Source organism: Macrosteles quadrilineatus, unplaced genomic scaffold (genome assembly GCF_028750875.1).
Source record: "Macrosteles quadrilineatus isolate MER2022 unplaced genomic scaffold, UCM_ALF_1.0 Scaffold_3__2_contigs__length_128488019, whole genome shotgun sequence".
NCBI classification, from domain to species: domain Eukaryota; kingdom Metazoa; phylum Arthropoda; class Insecta; order Hemiptera; family Cicadellidae; genus Macrosteles; species Macrosteles quadrilineatus.
Window position 1 is genome coordinate 125,175,251 of NW_026542596.1, and position 23,327 is coordinate 125,198,577.

At 37.2% G+C, this 23,327-nt stretch overlaps 2 protein-coding genes across 3 annotated transcripts; one reads left to right on the forward strand and one right to left on the reverse strand.

Annotated features, from left to right (window-relative positions):
* The first annotated feature begins 786 nt into the window (after positions 1-786).
* On the forward strand, positions 787-12,308 carry LOC128989532 (platelet binding protein GspB-like). Its single transcript, XM_054411429.1, has 3 exons — positions 787-859; positions 5,040-11,929; positions 12,303-12,308. Exons 1-3 carry the CDS (start codon positions 787-789, stop codon positions 12,306-12,308), a joined length of 6,969 nt encoding a protein of 2,322 aa, XP_054267404.1.
* A 3,253-nt stretch (positions 12,309-15,561) lies between these two features.
* On the reverse strand, positions 15,562-19,694 carry LOC128990773 (uncharacterized). 2 transcript variants are annotated; one of them, XM_054413348.1, is made up of 5 exons: positions 19,522-19,694; positions 17,812-18,020; positions 17,381-17,508; positions 16,446-16,709; positions 15,562-15,693 (listed from the first exon to the last, which is right to left on the reverse strand). In XM_054413348.1, the coding sequence occupies exons 1-5, from the start codon at positions 19,619-19,621 to the stop codon at positions 15,681-15,683; spliced, it is 714 nt and encodes a 237-aa protein (XP_054269323.1). In that variant the 5' UTR covers positions 19,622-19,694; the 3' UTR covers positions 15,562-15,680. The 2 variants fall into 2 exon arrangements, with proteins under 2 accessions (XP_054269323.1, XP_054269321.1); XM_054413346.1 differs by having other exon boundaries at positions 17,381-17,511; positions 19,522-19,690.
* Positions 19,695-23,327: the final 3,633 nt, after the last annotated feature.

Below are 23,327 nucleotides of genomic sequence, written 5' to 3' on the forward strand. Positions count from 1 at the left end.
TTTTTTTTAATTTGTTACTAACTTCTTCATAATTAAAATAGTTTCATTCAGTTCATTGATTTTTTTTAGTATGTTGACATTTTCTTTTAAATTAAATTATAAACGTAACAATATCATAATACTATTTTATTGAATGGCAAAAATTGATATTATATGCTGTTATTGTATTTAACTTGCTAGTAACAAAATTCCCAAGCAGATCATAAAATTACCACTCACACATTGTTAACTTTTAATTACTTTTTTGGCGACATGTTAAAGGCTAAAGAATTTCTATTTTTCAGAAGTATTCACGTAATAACATTAATAAAAGACTGATTACAAAAAAAATGTATGTACAAATGCCAATGCACTTTTGTGAAATCGTTTAGTAACATCATACTATCTGCGTCCATTACTTTTAAGACTGTGCCAACCCAAGACTGTTGTTTTTACTGTATAATCCTGATTCAAAATAGTGTTAACCCTTTTACTAGAGGTTGAATAAATTTTTCACGTTGGTAACCATGCGTATCTTTTAAGGTTTCAATGTGTATGATCTAGAATTGATTGTGAGCACTAAAGTTCAACGATCTCCGTAGATGTGACAATTCTCGCGTCCCTTTCATTCATCTATTAGTTCTGAGTAAACAATATTAATAGCCAACGTGTAAATTGATACATTAAGGAAAAAAGTCGAAATCACTACAAGTGGCTTTTAAACGACTCTAGATTTGATTATGTGTTAGTGGACTAGGAGGGTGTATAAATAGCACGATGATCAGTTAATGAGGTAAGGTTCGCAACATGGGGTTGGCGTCTGCTCACACCCTGCGTCTGAAGGCGGCGACTTTCTTCCTTCTGTTAACCTTTCAATCAGGTAAGTCGTAGTTATAAATGTTTTTAAAGGTAGTTACGTAGTGTAAAGTTTTCAAAATATGTCCTCACCATCTTATTAAAAGTGTACCTTTGTGACTATTTAAAGAAGGATCAACTTAAATAAGTTGATCTAATTAACTAATCTTAATCTAATTGCTAAATAGCAGTAGCAAGTTTTGGAGTTAAAATAAACGTTGTTTATTTAAAATTCAACCCAAACTGAAATGACGACATGTTAAATTTCATCTTTTGTCACATCAACTAGTCCCAAAAGTAAGGGAGGATTAAAATTTTGACAGAAACTCTGTGAGGGGCGTATTCGACTACATTCTACTGTACTTGATTCAACAAATTACAACCGGTCCATTGAGATGAGATGTCTATTTTAATATCCTAAATCTACTCTTATACACTAAGGCATTATCATTGAATAGTAAAAATAGATATCACCCTATTGTAATTCTAAGCTTTTTTAAAGTTTAACTTGAACTTTATTACACTTGTCTCAATAAGCTAATGTATTTAATGTTTAATTGGATGGACTAGTTTTACAATTGGTTGAATAAAAAAAAAAATAGTAAACTAAACACTCTCAATTTATGCTTCGATCTAAATATAATGCGATTTAATTCCTATTTATAAAACTTGTTGCACACAAGGGTGTTTAGTGCGTTCTCATAATATTCTGAACATATGCAATGTATTTTGAATCCATGCAACATCTTTTCCTTCCTAGAGAAAAAAAAATATTAAATCAACCGTATGTATGCACATAAAACAAAAACCTTAAAGGGGCCAATTTTCTCATTGTGTACTTCATTGAGATTGTTAGAAAATGTCTTTTCTCTTGTCGTATTACTTTAGAAACCAAGAGGTTTACAGTGCTCTAACTTAATTTAACAAATACTTTGTTTTCACTCTTAACTAGTCAAATTCAAATAGCGTATGAAAGTTGTTTGAAATAATTTTCGGACTCGATAAACACAAAACAACCAAAATAAAATAGTTAAAATAGTTTAAATTAGTCATTTATTTGAGCTAAAGTGGGATTTCATAATCTGTGGATAAATAAATGTATTTTTGTTCTTCGGAGGTATGTATAGGGGAGTTCATAAAAACTTTTTTCACAATTTTCCCACAGTTTTTCTATCTCCTGCCAAAGTTCCTAAAAACAAACCACTTATTTTAGTTTTTTTTTTTTTACAAATTTAGATAATGTACATCATCACGGAATCCAAATTATCACACTAGCCAGCGAGTAAGAATAACTCTGGTGAAAGCGTTATATTGCTAACTATTTGTCGTACGCAAAATAGGTTTTCGCGAAATTTATTGCAATTGATAACGCAGCAAATATTTCTGCCTAACCGAAACGTGTATCCTGGTTCCGAAGATAACTAGAATGAGTATAAGAATAAACTGGGTGGTCCTAATGGATGGTTCTGTTTCCTTCTAGCCATCAGTCTTTTTACTGATTCATCAACACAACAAACATTTAGCAGATTTTCTAACGACTTGTATAAATCGTTCTATTACGACACAACTTTATGTGTTTTATCCTATGCAATCCATCAAATTAAATCAGGGTGCTTTTAATGGGAGTATTTGTACAATACCAATTTCCACTCACCGCGGAATAAGACGTGTAAGTTCTTTATAAATACGTTGTTAGACCACCGAGGCATCTTTGGCATTATTAACAAGATTCGGATCCCAGGTTTCGGGACTGAAGTTCCGGATTCTTATAAAAAATGTTGATGAATTATTTTGTAACCTTCACTATTGCAAGTTAACAGTATACTTTATCAAAGTTTTTTATATTTCCTAAGATGTTTGTCTAAACTACATGTTTTTTTTTATCTTGTTAGTTTCGAGGGGTATGGAAATAATTTACTAAACAAAGCTTACCGGGTACTGCTCATTTTGACATGGAGAGTCCCAAGTTATCGGTATTGTTAACATTTTTGTATTGTTGAGTACAGTAATACATAAAAAATAAGTTCATTAGACTTAACTAGTTAAGTCATAGACTAACCAATATAAGTATTTTTAATCTGTAATTCGGTGTAAACGAAGATTTTAAACAACTAAAAGTAAATAGATCCCATTAACATTACCATCAACAAACCCTTCAGTATTTTCCAATTACTATTAGTTTAAATTCCCAGGAATTAGCACTTGAAAATATCCCTCTTCAACACCAGTAAAAAATTCCATTATATGAAGTACTTCATCATCTTATCGAAGTAGTCATCTTATCGAAACTAATTTTTAGGTTGAATGCTTACCAAAAGGTCACTTACGATTCAGCTTTAAAGTTTTTTGAGAAATTAGTCTTGAAACTAATATTTATACTGAGGGTAGGATTAAAGTAAATTTTTTTGGTAATTTATTAGTTAAATGCAGACGAGTGCATTTGTTTTGTTAAGACCACCCTTGTTAACACCACCTAAAATAAACGTAGCCAACATTTTATCAGTTGCCAATAAATATTTTGTTAGCCCGTAAATAATATTCAATTGAAATAAATAACATATTATCTCATTTTTAATATGTTTCGCATAAGATTGAATACCGCACTTAGCCGTGTCTTCAGTATTAGTGTGAAACAATACATACTAGATTTACCTTCAATATTACTTGAAATACCTTAAATAATTACTATTATTAAAAGTAAGTGATTAGGTTGGAGTATGAATAATTTGTTATCCTTAATTTTATAGATCCAAAGACCATAATGACCTCCATTAAAAGCCAACCACTTATTACAATAATTTACATGGAAGAACGTATAAAAGAATTAATGTATGAATACGATAAGTTTTTAAATTAAATTATCTCAATCATATTTGTCAACTAGCTGTATTTATATCTAAAAAACTATGTTTGTTGGATTTATTGAAATATTTTATTACACTGGATAGAATAATCAGTACCTATATACAACTATATACACAAATATTTACATATATACATTTTAGTTACATACAGTTTAGGAGTTTTATCATAAACTAGCTGTTACCCGTCGGCTTTGCCCGACATAATTTGTTGAGTTTTGTTATGAACCGGCTGAAGTTGTGACTTCACTACGGGCTAACATCATCTCATACATTATTTTTTTGTATAGTAACAAGTATTAAATCAATTCAAAATGTTGGCACCTAAGCTAATTAGACATAGGGACTTCATTTGAAAGATTAACTGCCTTTCTACCAAGAGCTTCGGACTGCTCCCTTTGGAAAAAAATCATAATGCTTTTTACTAAAATACTGTTCCCGTTCTATCTACTTTCACTAATACCCTTAAACCAAATTCGCCAATAGTCCAGTTAGTTTTCTGATAACCTTGTTGAACATTGTTAGATAGGCTATCATAAAGTAGAATCAAGCAACATAAAAACCTAAATTTTTTGACATAATGTCCTCTGATATATGTTAAAACATTTCATCTTGATGCTGCAAAGATAAATAGATAGAAAAATTGGTTTTGAAAGGGGCAAACATTTAAACATGATATGTATAAGATTTCTTTCTTGATAAAATCTGTTGAGAATCAGGCGAGTAGCAGGGTTGCTTCAGTTTCACCTTGTATTATTTTTTCTTTAACGAAAACTATCACTATTTTACTTTAGGTTGGCTAGTGGTAACAGTTAGAACTAAAAATAAAGTTATAGAATAGGAAATCTACAATCTTTTTGTGAATTTATGGGTTTCATTTGGTCTAGCTGCTTTACCTGTGCTTTGCAACGCGAAGAACAGCAAAATAAAGAGTTGCTCTCTGTTGTTAAACCTTGTAACTTTAAATGCTATTGATCATTATAGTAACCCAACTAAATGGTTTATTATTTGAAACTGCTGTCAATATTCATAGATTCTTTTGAAATATTAATTCAAATAAGGTAAACATGGAAAATTCCAGAGCCCCTGGGGCAGAGCTACATGGGAGTTCAAAAACAGGAATGGAACAAAAACCTTCCCGGGGGTGTATAGAACAACTCTTCAAAGTTTCATCACGCTCGGTTAGCCGGTATAAAAACGCATAGAGGACAAACTAACGACAAACTACAAACATACATTGGATTTTATGTATACAGATTTAGACAAATTAAAAATAAAATATTTTATCTAAATACGTGTAAAATAACATTTGTTTTATATAATAATACTGTAATTGTGTTACAGGCTTTGGATATCCGGTTGACAGAGCACTTCACACATACTTGGAAGGGATCATAAGAACGGATGATAAATCAAGCAGTTATAATGTAGTAGACAAAATCTCAAAACTTGTCGAAATAGCAACAAGACATAAATCAGGTTGTACATGTCCAGCACACAACATAACGGCTGCTATTTATGAGTTAGAGCGAACTAATACCGACTCAAATGAATCTATTTATAATTTGAATCAGTCATCAACCTCAGGTTTAATATCATCTAATTCTGGGTCTGGATCGGTGAATTCGAATTCAGCTTCGAGTTCAACTGCATCCTTCCCTCATAGTGCAACATCTGGATCGTCAGCATTGTCTAGTACAGGTTCATCATCCCACACAAGCCAATTGTCTAATTCCAGTTCGGGTGCGTCATCCTCAAGCTCATCGGCTGCTCATGGTGCGTCGCAATCTACATCTGGGTCTTCTGCATCGTCAATTGCAGCAGCAGCATCCCATTCGAGTCTAGCGTCTACAGCTGACTCCTCAGCATCGTCATTAAGTTCATCAGCTGCTCATAGTGTGTCACAATCAACATCTGGATCATCAGCATTGTCTAGTGCAGGTGCATCATCCCACACAAACCAATTGTCTACTTCCGGTTCGGGTGCGTCATCCTCAAGTTCAGTGGCCGCTCATGGTGCGTCGCAATCTACATCTGGGTCTTCTGCATCGTCAATTGCAGCAGCAGCATCCCATTCGAGTCTAGCGTCTACAGCTGACTCCTCAGCATCGTCATTAAGTTCATCAGCTGCTCATAGTGCGTCACAATCAACATCTGGATCATCAGCATTGTCTAGTGCAGGTTCATCATCCCACACAAGCCAATTGTCTACTTCCGGTTCGGGTGCGTCATCCTCAAGTTCAGCGGCTGCTCATGGTGCGTCGCAATCTACATCTGGGTCTTTTGCATCTTCAATTGCAGCAGCAACATCCCATTCGAGTCAAGCGTCTACAGCTGACTCCTCAGCATCGTCATTAAGTTCATCAGCTGCTCATAGTGCGTCACAATCAACATCTGGATCATCAGCATTGTCTAGTGCAGGTGCATCATCCCACACAAACCAATTGTCTACTTCCGGTTCGGGTGCGTCATCCTCAAGTTCAGCGGCTGCTCATGGTGCGTCGCAATCTACATCTGGGTCTTCTGCGTCGTCAATTGCAGCAGCAGCATCCCATTCGAGTCTAGCGTCTACAGCTGAATCCTCAGCCTCGTCATTAATTTCATCAGCTGCTCATAGTGCGTCACAATCAACATCTGGATCATCAGCATTGTCTAGTGCAGGTTCATCATCCCACACAAGCCAATTGTCTACTTCCGGTTCGGGTGCGTCATCCTCAAGTTCAGCGGCTGCTCATGGTGCGTCGCAATGTACATCTGGGTCTTCTGCATCTTCAATTGCAGCAGCAACATCCCATTCGAGTCAAGCGTCTACAGCTGACTCCTCAGCATCGTCATTAAGTTCATCAGCTGCTCATAGTGCGTCACAATCAACATCTGGATCATCAGCATTGTCTAGTGCAGGTGCATCATCCCACACAAACCAATTGTCTACTTCCGGTTCGGGTGCGTCATCCTCAAGTTCAGCGGCTGCTCATGGTGCGTCGCAATCTACATCTGGGTCTTCTGCATCTTCAATTGCAGCAGCAGCATCCCATTCGAGTTTAGCGTCTACAGCTGAATCCTCAGCATCGTCATTAATTTCATCAGCTGCTCATAGTGCGTCACAATCAACATCTGGATCATCAGCATTGTCTAGTGCAGGTTCATCATCCCACACAAGCCAATTGTCTACTTCCGGTTCGGGTACGTCATCCTCAAGCTCATCGGCTGCTCATGGTGCGTCGCAATCTACATCTGGGTCTTCTGCATCGTCAATTGCAGCAGCAACATCCCATTCGAGTCAAGCGTCTACAGCTGACTCCTCAGCATCGTCATTAAGTTCATCAGCTGCTCATAGTGCGTCACAATCAACATCTGGATCATCAGCATTGTCTAGTGCAGGTGCATCATCCCACACAAACCAATTGTCTACTTCCGGTTCGGGTGCGTCATCCTCAAGTTCAGCGGCTGCTCATGGTGCGTCGCAATCTACATCTGGGTCTTCTGCATCTTCAATTGCAGCAGCAACATCCCATTCGAGTCAAGCGTCTACAGCTGACTCCTCAGCATCGTCATTAAGTTCATCAGCTGCTCATAGTGCGTCACAATCAACATCTGGATCATCAGCATTGTCTAGTGCAGGTGCATCATCCCACACAAGCCAATTGTCTACTTCCGGTTCGGGTGCGTCATCCTCAAGTTCAGCGGCTGCTCATGGTGCGTCGCAATCTACATCTGGGTCTTCTGCATCTTCAATTGCAGCAGCAACATCCCATTCGAGTCAAGCGTCTACAGCTGACTCCTCAGCATCGTCATTAAGTTCATCAGCTGCTCATAGTGCGTCACAATCAACATCTGGATCATCAGCATTGTCTAGTGCAGGTGCATCATCCCACACAAACCAATTGTCTACTTCCGGTTCGGGTGCGTCATCCTCAAGTTCAGCGGCTGCTCATGGTGCGTCGCAATCAACATCTGGGTCTTCTGCGTCGTCAATTGCAGCAGCAGCATCCCATTCGAGTCTAGCGTCTACAGCTGAATCCTCAGCATCGTCATTAATTTCATCAGCTGCTCATAGTGCGTCACAATCAATATCTGGATCATCAGCATTGTCTAGTGCAGGTGCATCATCCCACACAAACCAATTGTCTACTTCCGGTTCGGGTGCGTCATCCTCAAGTTTAGCGGCTGCTCATGGTGCGTCGCAATCTACATCTGGGTCTTCTGCATCGTCAATTGCAGCAGCAGCATCCCATTCGAGTCTAGCGTCTACAGCTGACTCCTCAACATCATCATTAAGTTCATCAGCTGCTCATAGTGCGTCACAATCAACATCTGGATCATCAGCATTGTCTAGTGCAGGTGCATCATCCCACACAAGCCAATTGTCTACTTCCGGTTCGGGTGCGTCATCCTCAAGTTCAGCGGTAGCTCATGGTTCGTCGCAATCTACATCTGGGTCTTCTGCATCGTCAATTGCAGCAGCAGCATCCCATTCGAGTCTAGCGTCTACAGCTGACTCCTCAGCATCGTCATTAAGTTCATCAGCTGCTCATAGTGCGTCACAATCAACATCTGGATCGTCAGCATTGTCTAGTGCAGGTGCATCATCCCACACAAGCCAATTGTCTATTTCCAGTTCGGGTGCGTCATCCTCAAGCTCATCGGCTGCTCATGGTGCGTCGCAATCCACATCTGGGACTTCTGCATCGTCAATTGCAGCAGCAGCATCCCATTCGAGTCTAGCGTCTACAGCTGACTCCTCAGCATCGTCATTAAGTTCAGCAGCTGCTCATAGTGCGTCACAATCAACATCTGGATCGTCAGCATTGTCTAGTGCAGGTGCATCATCCCACACAAGCCAATTGTCTACTTCCGGTTCGGGTGCGTCATCCTCAAGTTCAGCGGCTGCTCATGGTGCGTCGCAATCTACATCTGGGTCTTCTGCGTCGTCAATTGCAGCAGCAGCATCCCATTCGAGTCTATCGTCTACAGCTGAATCCTCAGCATCGTCATTAATTTCATCAGCTGCTCATAGTGCGTCACAATCAACATCTGGATCATCAGCATTGTCTAGTGCAGGTGCATCATCCCACACAAGCCAATTGTCTACTTCCGGTTCGGGTGCGTCATCCTCAAGTTCAGTGGCTACTCATGGTGCGTCTCAATCTACATCTGGGTCTTCTGCATCGTCAATTGCAGCAGCAGCATCCCATTCGAGTCTAGCGTCTACAGCTGACTCCTCAGCATCGTCATTAAGTTCATCAGCTGCTCATAGTGCGTCACAATCAACATCTGGATCATCAGCATTGTCTAGTGCAGGTGCATCATCCCACACAACCCAATTGTCTACTTCCGGTTCGGGTGCGTCATCCTCAAGTTCAGCGGCTGCTCATGGTGCGTCGCAATCTACATCTGGGTCTTCTGCATCTTCAATTGCAGCAGCAACATCCCATTCGAGTCAAGCGTCTACAGCTGACTCCTCAGCATCGTCATTAAGTTCATCAGCTGCTCATAGTGCGTCACAATCAATATCTGGATCATCAGCATTGTCTAGTGCAGGTGCATCATCCCACACAAACCAATTGTCTACTTCCGGTTCGGGTGCGTCATCCTCAAGTTTAGCGGCTGCTCATGGTGCGTCGCAATCTACATCTGGGTCTTCTGCATCGTCAATTGCAGCAGCAGCATCCCATTCGAGTCTAGCGTCTACAGCTGACTCCTCAACATCATCATTAAGTTCATCAGCTGCTCATAGTGCGTCACAATCAACATCTGGATCATCAGCATTGTCTAGTGCAGGTGCATCATCCCACACAAGCCAATTGTCTACTTCCGGTTCGGGTGCGTCATCCTCAAGTTCAGCGGTAGCTCATGGTTCGTCGCAATCTACATCTGGGTCTTCTGCATCGTCAATTGCAGCAGCAGCATCCCATTCGAGTCTAGCGTCTACAGCTGACTCCTCAGCATCGTCATTAAGTTCATCAGCTGCTCATAGTGCGTCACAATCAACATCTGGATCGTCAGCATTGTCTAGTGCAGGTGCATCATCCCACACAAGCCAATTGTCTATTTCCAGTTCGGGTGCGTCATCCTCAAGCTCATCGGCTGCTCATGGTGCGTCGCAATCTACATCTGGGACTTCTGCATCGTCAATTGCAGCAGCAGCATCCCATTCGAGTCTAGCGTCTACAGCTGACTCCTCAGCATCGTCATTAAGTTCAGCAGCTGCTCATAGTGCGTCACAATCAACATCTGGATCGTCAGCATTGTCTAGTGCAGGTGCATCATCCCACACAAGCCAATTGTCTACTTCCGGTTCGGCTGCGTCATCCTCAAGTTCAGCGGCTGCTCATGGTGCGTCGCAATCTACATCTGGGTCTTCTGCGTCGTCAATTGCAGCAGCAGCATCCCATTCGAGTCTATCGTCTACAGCTGAATCCTCAGCATCGTCATTAATTTCATCAGCTGCTCATAGTGCGTCACAATCAACATCTGGATCATCAGCATTGTCTAGTGCAGGTGCATCATCCCACACAAGCCAATTGTCTACTTCCGGTTCGGGTGCGTCATCCTCAAGTTCAGTGGCTACTCATGGTGCGTCTCAATCTACATCTGGGTCTTCTGCATCGTCAATTGCAGCAGCAGCATCCCATTCGAGTCTAGCGTCTACAGCTGACTCCTCAGCATCGTCATTAAGTTCATCAGCTGCTCATAGTGCGTCACAATCAACATCTGGATCATCAGCATTGTCTAGTGCAGGTGCATCATCCCACACAAACCAATTGTCTACTTCCGGTTCGGGTGCGTCATTCTCAAGTTTAGTGGCCGCTCATGGTGCGTCGCAATCTACATCTGGGTCTTCTGCATCGTCAATTGCAGCTGCAGCATCCCATTCGAGTCTAGCGTCTACAGCTGACTCCGCAGCATCGTCATTAAGTTCTTCAGCTGCTCATAGTGCGTCACAATCAACATCTGGATCATCAGCATTGTCTAGTGCAGGTTCATCATCCCACACAAGCCAATTGTCTACTTCCGGTTCGAGTGCGTCATCCTCAAGTTCAGCGGCTGCTCATGGTGCGTCGCAATCTACATCTGGGTCTTCTGCATCTTCAATTGCAGCAGCAACATCCCATTCGAGTCTAGCGTCTACAGCTGATTCCTCAGCATCGTCATTAAGTTCATCAGCTGCTCATAGTGCGTCACAATCAACATCTGGATCGTCAGCATTGTCTAGTGCAGGTGCATCATACCACCCAAGCCAATTGTCTATTTCCAGTTCGGGTGCGTCATCCTCAAGCTCATCGGCTGCTCATGGTGCGTCGCAATCTACATCTGGGTCTTCTGCATCGTCAATTGCAGCTGCAGCATCCCATTCGAGTTTAGCGTCTACAGCTGACTCCTCAGCATCGTCATTAAGTTCATCAGCTGCTCATAGTGCGTCACAATCAACATCTGGATCGTCAGCATTGTCTAGTGCAGGTGCATCATCCCACACAAGCCAATTGTCTATTACCAGTTCGGGTGCGTCATCCTCAAGCTCATCGGCTGCTCATGGTGCGTCGCAATCTACATCTGGGTCTTCTGCGTCTTCATTAAGTTCATCAGCTGCTCATAGTGCGTCACAATCTACGTCTGGGTCTTCTGCATCGTCAATTGCAGCAGCAGCATCCCATTTAAGTCAAGCGTCTACAGCGGACTCTTCAGCATCGTCATTAAGTTCATCGGCTGCTCATGGTGGGTCGCAATCTACATCTGGGTCTTCTGCATCTTCAATTGCAGCAGCAACATCCCATTCGAGTCTAGCGTCTACAGCTGACTCCTCAGCATCGTCATTAAGTTCATCAGCTGCTCATAGTGCGTCACAATCAACATCTGGATCATCAGCATTGTCTAGTGCAGGTGCATCATCCCACACAAGCCAATTGTCTACTATCGGTTCGGGTGCGTCTTCGACGGGTAATGGTGCGAGTACAGTTATGAATGTAAATAATTTTGCTGCAATTAGTTCTTCATCGATAGTACGTAATGACACTTGTGTTTGCGGAATTACACTTCCTAATCCGATAACGATTGGAAGAGATTACTTCAAATATCCAGCGTATACTGGCACGCTTGTGTATGAGATACCAGCTACCGAAGATTTGTCGTATCACCTTGAAAATCGTAATCATGCTGTTGCCAATGACACTGTGGATCATGTTTATCCTTTGCTCTTTGGGTCGGATAACTTGTCATTCCCAACGCTGGCCATGGTTAGTCAAGGGAGTCATCCTGAAAAGAAAATAGATCTCAGTTCTTCAGGAATTAAAGCAATACTTCAGTCATCATTTAAAAATACTGACCAAAACAAAAGCAAGTATTCTGAAGGAAAAGCTAAATATATAGTAGTAAGAAAAACATTTATTTATAAGTTAACTTGAATAATGATGTTTATGTAAACCTTCTTACATGAAAGTATTTTAATGCCAATAGAATCGAAAAATTATATTTATTTTACTGCGAAAAGCAAGATGTTAATATGATTCCTTAGTTGATTTTTTTACAATTTTTAGTCAGTTACTTTGGTATCTTTGGTGGTTGGAAAAAGATTTATTTCAGCATGGGTAATGTACTGTCATGTGTCAGAAATAAAAAAGTAAAATACCTACAATAGTGTTATCTCATTCACCTGTTTTCGTATTTACAGATTTTTATGATTTACAATTATATTTTTGTTTACATGTCAAGGGTATAAACTAACTTGCTTTATTAAAACTTGTAAGAGATTGCCATTACCATTACTCTAATAAGACAACAAAAGATGGAGTACATTCTAGGTACTGTTTTCATACTGAACTCATTGTAAATAATGATCTGTTGAAATCCATGCTATTCCTTATGAGAAATACAGTACAAAACACAAAATGGATTTTAAAATGTAATGTTTGCAACGTGAAACGTGTAAAACGTTGTCTTCGCAAGGTTCTAAATAACTTTTTTTAGAACTTGTATTTGATTTTGATTTACAATTAATTATTGTACATATTTTGCACTTATGTAAAAATAATATTGAAAACAAAAACTAATAACCACACATAAGAGTTCGCCTGCATATATTCAAAATTAGGTGATGGGTTCAAAAAACTAGGAGATGATGTGTTTAGCTACCAACTTCTTGAATATTTTTAAAATACTGAAAATCGGATAAAACTTTCAAAGAATGAAAGTTGCATTAAACGTTTTAAGCTCATTACATTTTCTTGTAAGTTCTTCTTTAAACATCTAAACTCGACGGATGCTTAAGTTCGTTTAATACAATGCAAACCAAACCTTTTAAGGTAAAACAGAGATTAACATGTTTTTTTTAAATTTCACTCTTTAAAATAAAGTTTTTTTGAATCAAATATTCAATATATTGTGATTAAAACAACATGTTTGCATGTTGTATGTTGAAATATAACAAAATTGTTAAAATGATTCAAAAGTGCTTTGAATGCAAAAACTACACAAAGTGGTCAACACGGTATATTAACAATCGATATATTTTATTTGATATTGAAAAAAGAGCACAGACTACTATATTTCATAACAAGAGTATAAAGTGAATCATAACATATTTGAAACCATTTGTTTGAGGTGCGAGATCAAATTTGGTCGAGAATATATATAGACCCACTTTCACTCGTATTTTGAACAGTACTTTTCGCTACATTACAAAGACAAAGTATTTTTAAAACAAAAACAGACATTGGTTTGTTTCTTTATTACAGTTAGGAACATTTCAAAACAAGTAGATTTATTTTGGTTATGCCTTATATTTAAAGTGCAAATTTCCATTGATTGTACAGTTTTGGTCGTTGAAAATTGAACAGTTGATGAAACATAGCAAATATTTGTTTGTTTATGTCGGTATAATCCAAAAAAGATCGCATTACTTTTGCACAGTAAACATTCTTTTTGCGCAGAAAACAATGTAACGGTGAATTTTCGCAAGTAATAAACATAACGGAAAAAGATGATTTCACAGTAGTGTAGCGAAAAGGTAAATATTCAGCTAGAGGAATGATGTAGCAGAGAAATATTCTAGAGCATGTATATCATAAGAATATCTGTTTTAGGTTCATTGTGAAAACTAGTTAGTTTTAATTGTTTATCTAAAGCAACCGAGGGCGAGATTTAGTACGTGTATTCGGGTGATTTTAAAAGACAATGCAGAATAGGGTGATATAGACCTTTGGTAAAAATACAAATTACAAGTAAGACACCAAGATGATTTTAAGTACCATTGCATAAAACACACTGCTGTGATCATTTTAGGTTAGTTCATGATACACTATGTTATGAGATCACTGATAATTGTACAGTTGTAGCCTACCAAAGACAAAATAGTATTACTTCCTTGTCAGTGGTCATTAACAATGTTTCCACCACTTTGATGGTCTAACCTAACTCAAACTTCGTAGCAGTGTTCTTATTTGAATTATTACAGGATATTATGTTTGGATTGGATAAAAATGTGTAATATTTGAAATTACGACTGAAATTCGCCTATTGGGTCTGATGATGATTGGAGTGTCCAATCGAAATCGATCACCACTTACCAACTTGTACATGTATTTACCGTCTTGTAAGCCAACAGCATAAGTGTAAATTACGACTGTCAAACCTTTTCACTAATTTTATAAATTAAAACATTGACAATTTGGTGGATGTAGCAGAGTATGTAAATATTTAGGAAGGTCCTAATATTGCAACATGATAAGGAAATTTCTATTATACTCACACTTTCGTTCTTCCTAAGCTGCTCCTACCAAGCTGGTGTGAAATTTTAATCCAAAATGATCTCAATTATCTGTGACTTTTATAGCTAGGGTTTTGTTGACACCTTCGTTTGTGATATTAACTGCCCGGAGGAAAAGAATGATCAGATTTGTGATTGGGAAATCATTTTGAATATGTTGACAAAGATGAACTAAGGTCGTTAGATAGTGATTAAGAAATGATATAACAAAAGTTCACATGGAATTTTCACACATTTTGTCTTTCCATCGTCGGATTTATATCATCGCTTTGGCGCAGTGACATCATGCTATCTATGTTTATATACGGGTATATATACCTTTTGTTTCTTAAAGTCCGTTATTTAAAGTCAAGAATAAGAAGTTTAAGTGAACGGTAAAAATAAAAACAATTTGTAAAAAAATACTTTGAGTATAATGGTGGCAATGTTGAACTGTAAGCCTTAAAATTAAAACTACTGAACTTTTTGATCAAGTGTAGATTGTACTTAGTCTCCAAAAAGTTGGGGACTTTTCACTAAAAATTATTTGTAATAAATTATTGCTCCTACTAATAAGTTTAATCCTAAGAAAGAGAGACATTGCACAGTATCGAATTTACTGGTACCCATTATTTTTATGCGTAAAAAAATACTCTTCAAGACAAATTTCCATGTATGTATTAAAGTATTTTAAAATTGATATTTGTAAACCCAGGGTTCCCAAAGGTAAACAGAAATTAATTGATACATCAAGTCCTAAGGATTAAATAGTTTTAAATACAGTCAAAACAAATTTTATAAGATTTGAAGAACTCTTTTTTCACATTAAAAAAAAACTCAAGTGATTGCAAAGTAATGACTGCTAAGTATACTTCACAAAGTATGACATTGATATGGACACTGGCTTACAATGCTTGGTTTAAGTTAATGTATTTTTAGGTTTGTAGTTTAATCGTCTATCAACCGTGCACATACTATCAACAAGCCTAAAAATATTTATATAAATTAATGACGTAGAATCATATTTTAATACAGGTTTCCCTCCTAAATACCGGGAGAATGTAAAACCTTTCTTGATACGGACAGTAGTAAAGGGAACAAAAATGAAATAGTTTTGGTGTAAAGTTTTATAAAAAAATTATATACAGACATATAATCTAGTTCTAATGCAGTTGTTATCGTCCATGTTAACTCAGTGCCGACGAGCAAGGCAGTATGGCAGCGAAATCGATTATCAGACATCTCTACTTCTTCTTCCTGAAAACAATCAAACAACTTAATACAACAATTGCGCAGATAATAAATAATACTTAGTTTCTTTAAAACCCAAATGAAAATATTTTTTGTTGTGAAAATAAACGCTAAAGATATTTTCATAAGGATGAATGGCTTTGAAATAAGGTTCGGACACACCATACGAAGTAATTAATAAACACATTGAATGTGTTTGGTTAAATTAATTGATGGACATGAAACCACTACCGCCTAAACAAACATTCCCTGATATAACAACTAACTGAAAGTTCTTCAGATCTGCTGTATAAAATAGTTAGGTACACACCTATTCTTTATTTTTCAATAAAACCTTATTTTACCACCTAGTAAAGTAAAGTTCTTTCCTTTATATTTAGATAAGGGGTTTGAATTCTCTAAGCAGCTTTGAGGCCTTTATAATTGTATAAGTGGCGCTGGTGTGTGCTTACAATTACTGTAACTCTATTATTTAGTTTGAAAACATAAACTTTTTGAAATTATAGACCTGTTTACTTTCAAAACCCTACTTAAAATTGTCATGCCAATATATTAAAAAGAATATAACAGCATACCTTATTGAAAGTCTAAAATCCTTGCAGCAGTTTTTTTATAGTAATGACCTTGCTCATTGTCATTCTGGTCTTGACCCAGGGAAAAGGTGAAACGAAACGTATTTGTAAAGTAAGTATTGGACGGACTAGAAAATAAAGTTAGTAATGTTTACGTTTCAAGCAAAAATTTCTACAACTGCTTACCCCCAAGATCCAGCGCTAGAGCTAGACTGAGCGCTGCTCTGGCTGCTGGACCAGCTGCCACCCATGGGTGAGCCGCCACATCCGCCGCCTCCACAGGGGCTGTAGTGTTGTGGGGGCGGTGGCGGGGGTGGCTGGTAGTGCTGCTGCTGCTGGCAAGGGTCGCACACAGGACGGGGAGGTGGTGGTGGAGGCGGTGGATGATACATCGGCTGCTGCTGACACGAGTAGCAGGGCTGAGGAGGAGCGTACATTGGATGCTTCATGCTGGAACAGGAATTTGATAATGTAGCAAACGCATCTAAATACCAATGTTTAGTTATTAATTAGAGTTAAAAACTGAACTATGTAAACGGACTGGCTGTAAACTGTCAAATTTGGGCCTTCTAGAGAACTGAAAAAAACTGGCTGACATTTCAGATGCGTTGGCCAAAATTTGTACCAGTTACAGAACCAGTCATCTTCCGAAGATTTGAATCTTACGCGTTGAACGTAAATGGGGAGATACACCAACAGTCTGAACAGATACAGCTTGGGATGAGAATTTTTGCTCAGGGAACATAAATATAGTAGACCGTACATTAATCGTCCGATAGTAGTAGTTGTTTAAAAACCTATTGTATGTAACTACATTTTGGCAACAGTGTTCAACATTAATCGAAAAGCAAGTATCTTTTAAACGTAAGAATAATTCTAACAAAAGAATTCAACTCTTTTTATGTATGACTGACTTGAATTACAAGTCATCCGAACTTGTTTCTCACCCTGACAAACGAGTTTAATATTAAACGATAAAAGCACTTTGAACTTCGCAATCTTAAACTCGTCCTCAAGTTACCCTGTTTAAAATTCCTGATTAAAATCCGCCTCAAAACTGTGCTGTAGGATAGCTCGTTTATGACCAAAGAATTATTGCTTAGCAAGATTCTTTTACTTACAGAATCTTAGGCATCATTCCACAAATCATGCAGCCTTTATGTTTGGAGAATGTCCTTTTCCTCCGCGCCAATTTTTGTTCGCTTAGAGGAACTTCCCGAGGACTGCCTTGCATCTCTTCGGTCATCTCCTTCTGAAAGTGGAAACCGGTGATTAGATGTACAAATATGAGGAGTTTTCTGGATCCGGACTTTTTTATTGTTGCTTTAAACGAGTTCTATGTGAACATAGTTGGCCACTTATAAATTATAACCATGGTACATCATCTTTTTAATTCACATATCTTTTGAACTAGTATTATATAAGTAATTAAAGTTCCAGCATTAAAACCCAGTCACAATCCTCTTGAATTTACCTTAATTATAATTTGTTTACATTCAATAACATATTTAAAAACTACTTAAAGTGGTCATACTATGATATTCCTACTTACCACCAAATTATCTCCTGATGCTAGGCCCATGACGGCTTCTTCTGGTCCGTTGGAAACAGGAATCTCAATAGCGGGCATAGGAGCTGCAGGAGACTCCTGGGTATCCTGGACAATCCCACGGGACTCTCCGAGGCCATTCCTTGGGGATTCAGGGAGGTCCATCATAAGGGACATCGCAGGTTGGAGTCGGGTTGGGCTTTGCGGTGAAACTATACAGATTTAAACACATATTTTAAGCTACTAATAGGTGAGATGGGAAGGAAGTTTTATTTTTACGTGATAGGATGGATAAAAAATGGATCTCATCGTAGTAGCATAGATAAAAGGAGTCCTTTTATCTATGGTACTAGTAAGATATTCATCTAGGTGTAATCAGATAACTTATCGACTATCTTAACTCTTAATTCAGTAAGCAAAATTGTTGAAATTATAAACTAAACAAAGAACACTGAATGAATAACGTATTAGATCAAGTTTAGGATGTGGAATACATCGTACAGCGAGCAGAAAAGTTCTTCCATCTAATTGATATTCTGTGGAGGTTTTTCATCACCGCAAACTTTACTGTACGATTGTTATTCAGTGGCGTTAATACGACTATTATTCCGGAAACGGAAACATGTAATTCCCTGGCCTTGCTAGTATAAATGGTCAGTTAAAGTTTTGCAAGGAATATTTAAATACTTAATGACAAAAAATACAGTCGTTGTGTTGCTAATGATGAATCCTAATTGAAGCACTTATATTTTGTAAATTCTCCACACAATATTCCTTCTAGGTTAGGCCTATTCTATGTTTGAAAACAACAAAACAGAACGATATGCAAAAAGCTATTTTATTGAAATAAAATTAACAGACAGGTAACGAAATTTAAAAGGCTACAATGAAAGGACTGACAATGGAATGTGGGCTTACAATAAAGTGGAAGATTAATTTTAAATGTATGGCTATTAGGTTTAAATTTACAAAAGTCTAATTTAAATTGGCTCTATCTCAGTGTAAGTTGTCGTGCTGGCTTGAATGCAAAGAATGAATGAATTAAATAATTTCCAGATAATTAAAGTGTTTAACTTACAACATTCCAACAATGAAAATCAAATTTTTATGTTGTCCAAAAGGTAAGTCCAAATGTGCACAGAATTTACCAAGTTAATAAGTGAGTTTAAAATAAAAAGTGTATAGGACTACTTAATTATAGAGAAAAACGTTGAAATTGAGTCCTCTTGAGGTTAACGTTCATAAATTATTATTATTTTTTTTAACATAGTTTTATTTACAATCTGTTTTGTATTAAACAATAAGTAAATATGATGTTTTGAAATTATTATCTTGTAGTAGGTTTTATGTTCATGAGGGATAATAGAAATTCCAAAACATAGCTCTTATTGCATTTTACAGCAAATTTTTTTGAGATCATTCATACAGGGTGGTCCCTGGTGCCTAGATTCCCGTTTATATGTCTGTATGTGTGTTTTTTTTTTACAAAAACAAACATAACTCCTTAATGGTTTAAGGTACAGAGTGAGATATTACATGACTGTTTATTCTACTGAGACGTATGTTTTCAAAGTATTCTAATAAAATATCATTAACATCTTCAAAATGGCGGGCTTTTAAAATATTTGATCCAAATTCCAAAAAACCGTTGACTTTACCAGATAAAATGTAAAGAAAATCATATTGTGGTTTTATCAGAGCACATAAACTCACCATTGGGGACGATACTGTTGGTAGCTCCATCATCACCTCTCGTCAGCACACCCAGCAGCAGGACCAAGAATACACAAGACCTGAGCATCCTGGGGCACATCTGCACGAACTGCTGACATCTACAGGAGCAGCAGCTTATATTACCCAAACAATTGACGACTTGAATCACCGGGAAAAGGAGTTCCCCTAAACACCAAGGTCGGGTACGTGGTAGAAAAGTAATGGAGTAATTGAAAAAATTATAATCCAAAATTAAAGTGGGAAAATCCCAGACATTCTGTTGCGGCTGCAATCTCGGCATTACTTATCTCAGGTAAAACGGCACGTGACCAACAAACTTGTAATCAAACTGTGACGTCATTACGGTGGAGAGGAATCTGAATTGAGGGTTTGCATTGTTTACAGTATCAAACCTCTTAGTGTAGTAAGAAAGATGTGAGTACAGTGCCAGCTTAATCTTTCTTTTTAGCTGCTTAATCAAGTTAGTGCTATATATAGTTGTTTAAGCTGTAAAATGAGGTATTAAGGAACGCGGCAGCGTTCCGCCCCGCCAAGTCCCCCAGCGGTACACAGCTGCTGCAGTGTATGTATACATGACGTGACAAAGTGGCTTTTTTACTCGTCTATAGCTCTGAAGAAACAAAAGCTATTAAAATAATTGTTCATCTACTGGATAGGGGCAATCATTCTCAACAAAATTTAAAAAAAGAATTTAAACAACGGTTGTGTTTGAGCCAAGAAAAACTAGTTTGAAAATTCACAAATTTTCCGTGTTCTCCTTCTTCTCCTTAAATGTTGACGGACCTACAGCCCAAACCACTGGCTCAATTTTAATGTTTTTTATGTTGTTTGAAAGCCCTTAGCGTGTAGATGTGCCTTTTGAGGGTCTCAAGTCGGTGCGTTGACCCATAAACCCTTGGCAAGCCCTCAAAGTACGAGTTTGGCCCATTTAAATTACATGGGATTAAAATCAAAACAAAAGAAGGACCAGCTGCGATTAAATCTTAATTAATTAAATGTTAGAGAAATTCATAGGAACAGCTGAAAAATTATTTTAATACTTTTATAAAGTATTTTTTTCAGGTATACTGAATGATTTGAACTACTTACTATATAAAATTACTTAGAGCAGTGATATTCCCCGATACTTTCCATTGAAAAATGCAGTGTACCGATGGTACACTGGTACAGCAGCTCGTCATTTTTAACAGTTTAATACTGCTTATCAAAACATATGAAACCTAGGAACTTGAAACTTAGTACTTTTTACGCTAGTATAAGGTTTGTTCTATGTTTTGATACACTAAAACAAATAAAACGATCGGGAAAATCACTCTACATATGTTAAACAAGCAATTAAAAAGTGATATGTAAATTTAGGATAAATGAGTTATTCAATATTTGTTTTGCCTTATGCTATTTCTAACAAACCTAATTAGTTTGATTACATTTTTACATCTCTAATAAGGACTCAATTTACACTAGTCTTTAGATATACGGGTTTAATTATTAGAACACTTATGTAACATCAACACATTTTATGTTGTTCAAGATGAGCATTGATGAAATTTGAAACTGAGTTTAAGCCCATTGGGTTTGTTAAATAGTAATTTTGGTACGTGTGTCAAAAAGTTTTTAATCTGTTTAAAGCAGATAAGACCAAAAATGTAGAATTTAGTTCTACATTAACAATATTATTGAAATTAAATGAGATGTAGTTTTGCCGTGGTCTATATATCAGAGAAAAGAGGATTTTTATTTTAACTGTTAATTTTCTACAAAAATAAATAAAATCTAACAAAAAAACCACTAAGTGGTAACACTTTCCCCGCCAAGTCAGCAATCCAAAAAAGTTAATAAATCATTACTTTTTCCGCCAAGAAAAACAATGTAATGTATGTAAGTTTGGCAACTTGGCGGCAGACTTTTGCTCGATCCCTTTAAAAAATACCATAAAACTAGTTTCATTGAGCAAGTATCCCTCCCATTGGTACATTGCTAGGTGAGAGCTTATTTTACAAAATTTGACCTTATTTGTGCCACATTTCATAAATTATACTTAGTTGGACTAATTAATTAGAGAAGTTGATTTGTGAAATTATCCACGAACGTAACTTAAATGAAAAAAACCAAGCAAAAGTCTGCCGCCAAGTTGCCAAACTTACATACATTACATTGTTTTTCTTGGCGGAAAAAGTAATGATTTATTAACTTTTTTGGATTGCTGACTTGGCGGGGAAAGTGTTACCACTTAGTGGTTTTTTTGTTAGATTGATTAATAGTTAGGTACCTTACTAGTACATACTGAGTATTTAAAAAATATAGGTCCCTATAAAATATTCATGGTGATAACAAAAGGATTTCTGGAAATTAGATTCTAAAAACTGGAATATATTTTGCTTCTTAAGATCTTTCATAGATTTTGGCCCTGTTTAAGAGTATTTTTAGTCCAGTTTGAATTAAATATTCAATTTTGCCTTGAATAGTTCCTATCCCATGAATTGAATATTCCCATTCCAAATGGTGCATTTATTCCATGTATTGAATAGTTTCCATCCCATATGGTGCATTCATCCCATGCATTAACTGCATGATGGGATCGAATGTGATGGAAAGAATTTAGTAGCTTAGCTAATTATTACGTCCGACCGACACATTCAATAACTAATTCAGCCACGATCTAATTACTATGAGTGTAATTGAATCACTAAATGCTTGGGTAGTGTATTTCATGGTGCTTAGTGGGCCCAGGAAGGATCATGAATATAATTACTGTATATGGGTTTTGTTTACCTGATCCACCGTCTATAAGCACATTATCCCACCGTAAGATAACCGACGGACAAATGTGCGTATTCAGAATTTTAAATCGTCAACATTACTTTTAATTTTAATCTTAAAAAATTAATCATATCAATAATTCATCATCCTAATTATAAATATGGCCGTCAAAGGTCAATTCAATAACCTTTTAAATCATGCATCACTATCTTTTATGTTTCTACACAGGATTTTAGTGTGAAAAACATAAAGAGGGAATAACTTTGATAAAAGTACGCTCTCTTTGGGGTGATTCAACTATATTCTTTCAAAGAATCTTTTCTAACCTTAGTTGGTCGATAAAGATGGGACGTCACTATACATGGTCACGACTCAATCAACGCTCTCCTAGAATTGCCTCCAAGGTAAGAACGATAACTATGTATGGGTGGTTTTAAATTATTATCGGAGGCAATGGAATCTCGCCAACACTAAGTTTTCAAACAACTACTACTATTAATATCGGACGATGAATGTACTGTGTCTCATCTTACGTTCAACGCGTAAAATTCTAATTTTCAGAAAATGACTGCGTCATTAACCACACCATCACGTTCTTGAAATGTTAACGTACAAAAGATGATTATAATTTTAATATAGGCCTGTACTTACATGCATGAAGAAAATAACATATTGCATATCTGTTACTTATGCATATTGTTTCAAGAAATACTAATTGTCTAGAAACCGAACTCTTTCTGCTAGTAAAATATTAATGATCGAGAAATTAGTAGTAGTATGCGTCGATCTGGTGTTATTAATCTATATCCTATCCTATATCCTATATCCTATCCTATATCCTATATCCTATATCCTATATCCTATATCCTATATCCTATATCCTATATCCTATATCCTATTCACATCTCAAAGCTATTTGGCAACCGTTTTATACGTTGATATAATTATAAGCTACTGTTATCTATCCATACTATTAAAAAATTGAGATGGTGTCTGTCTGTCTGTCTGGGCAGCTGTCACGACTA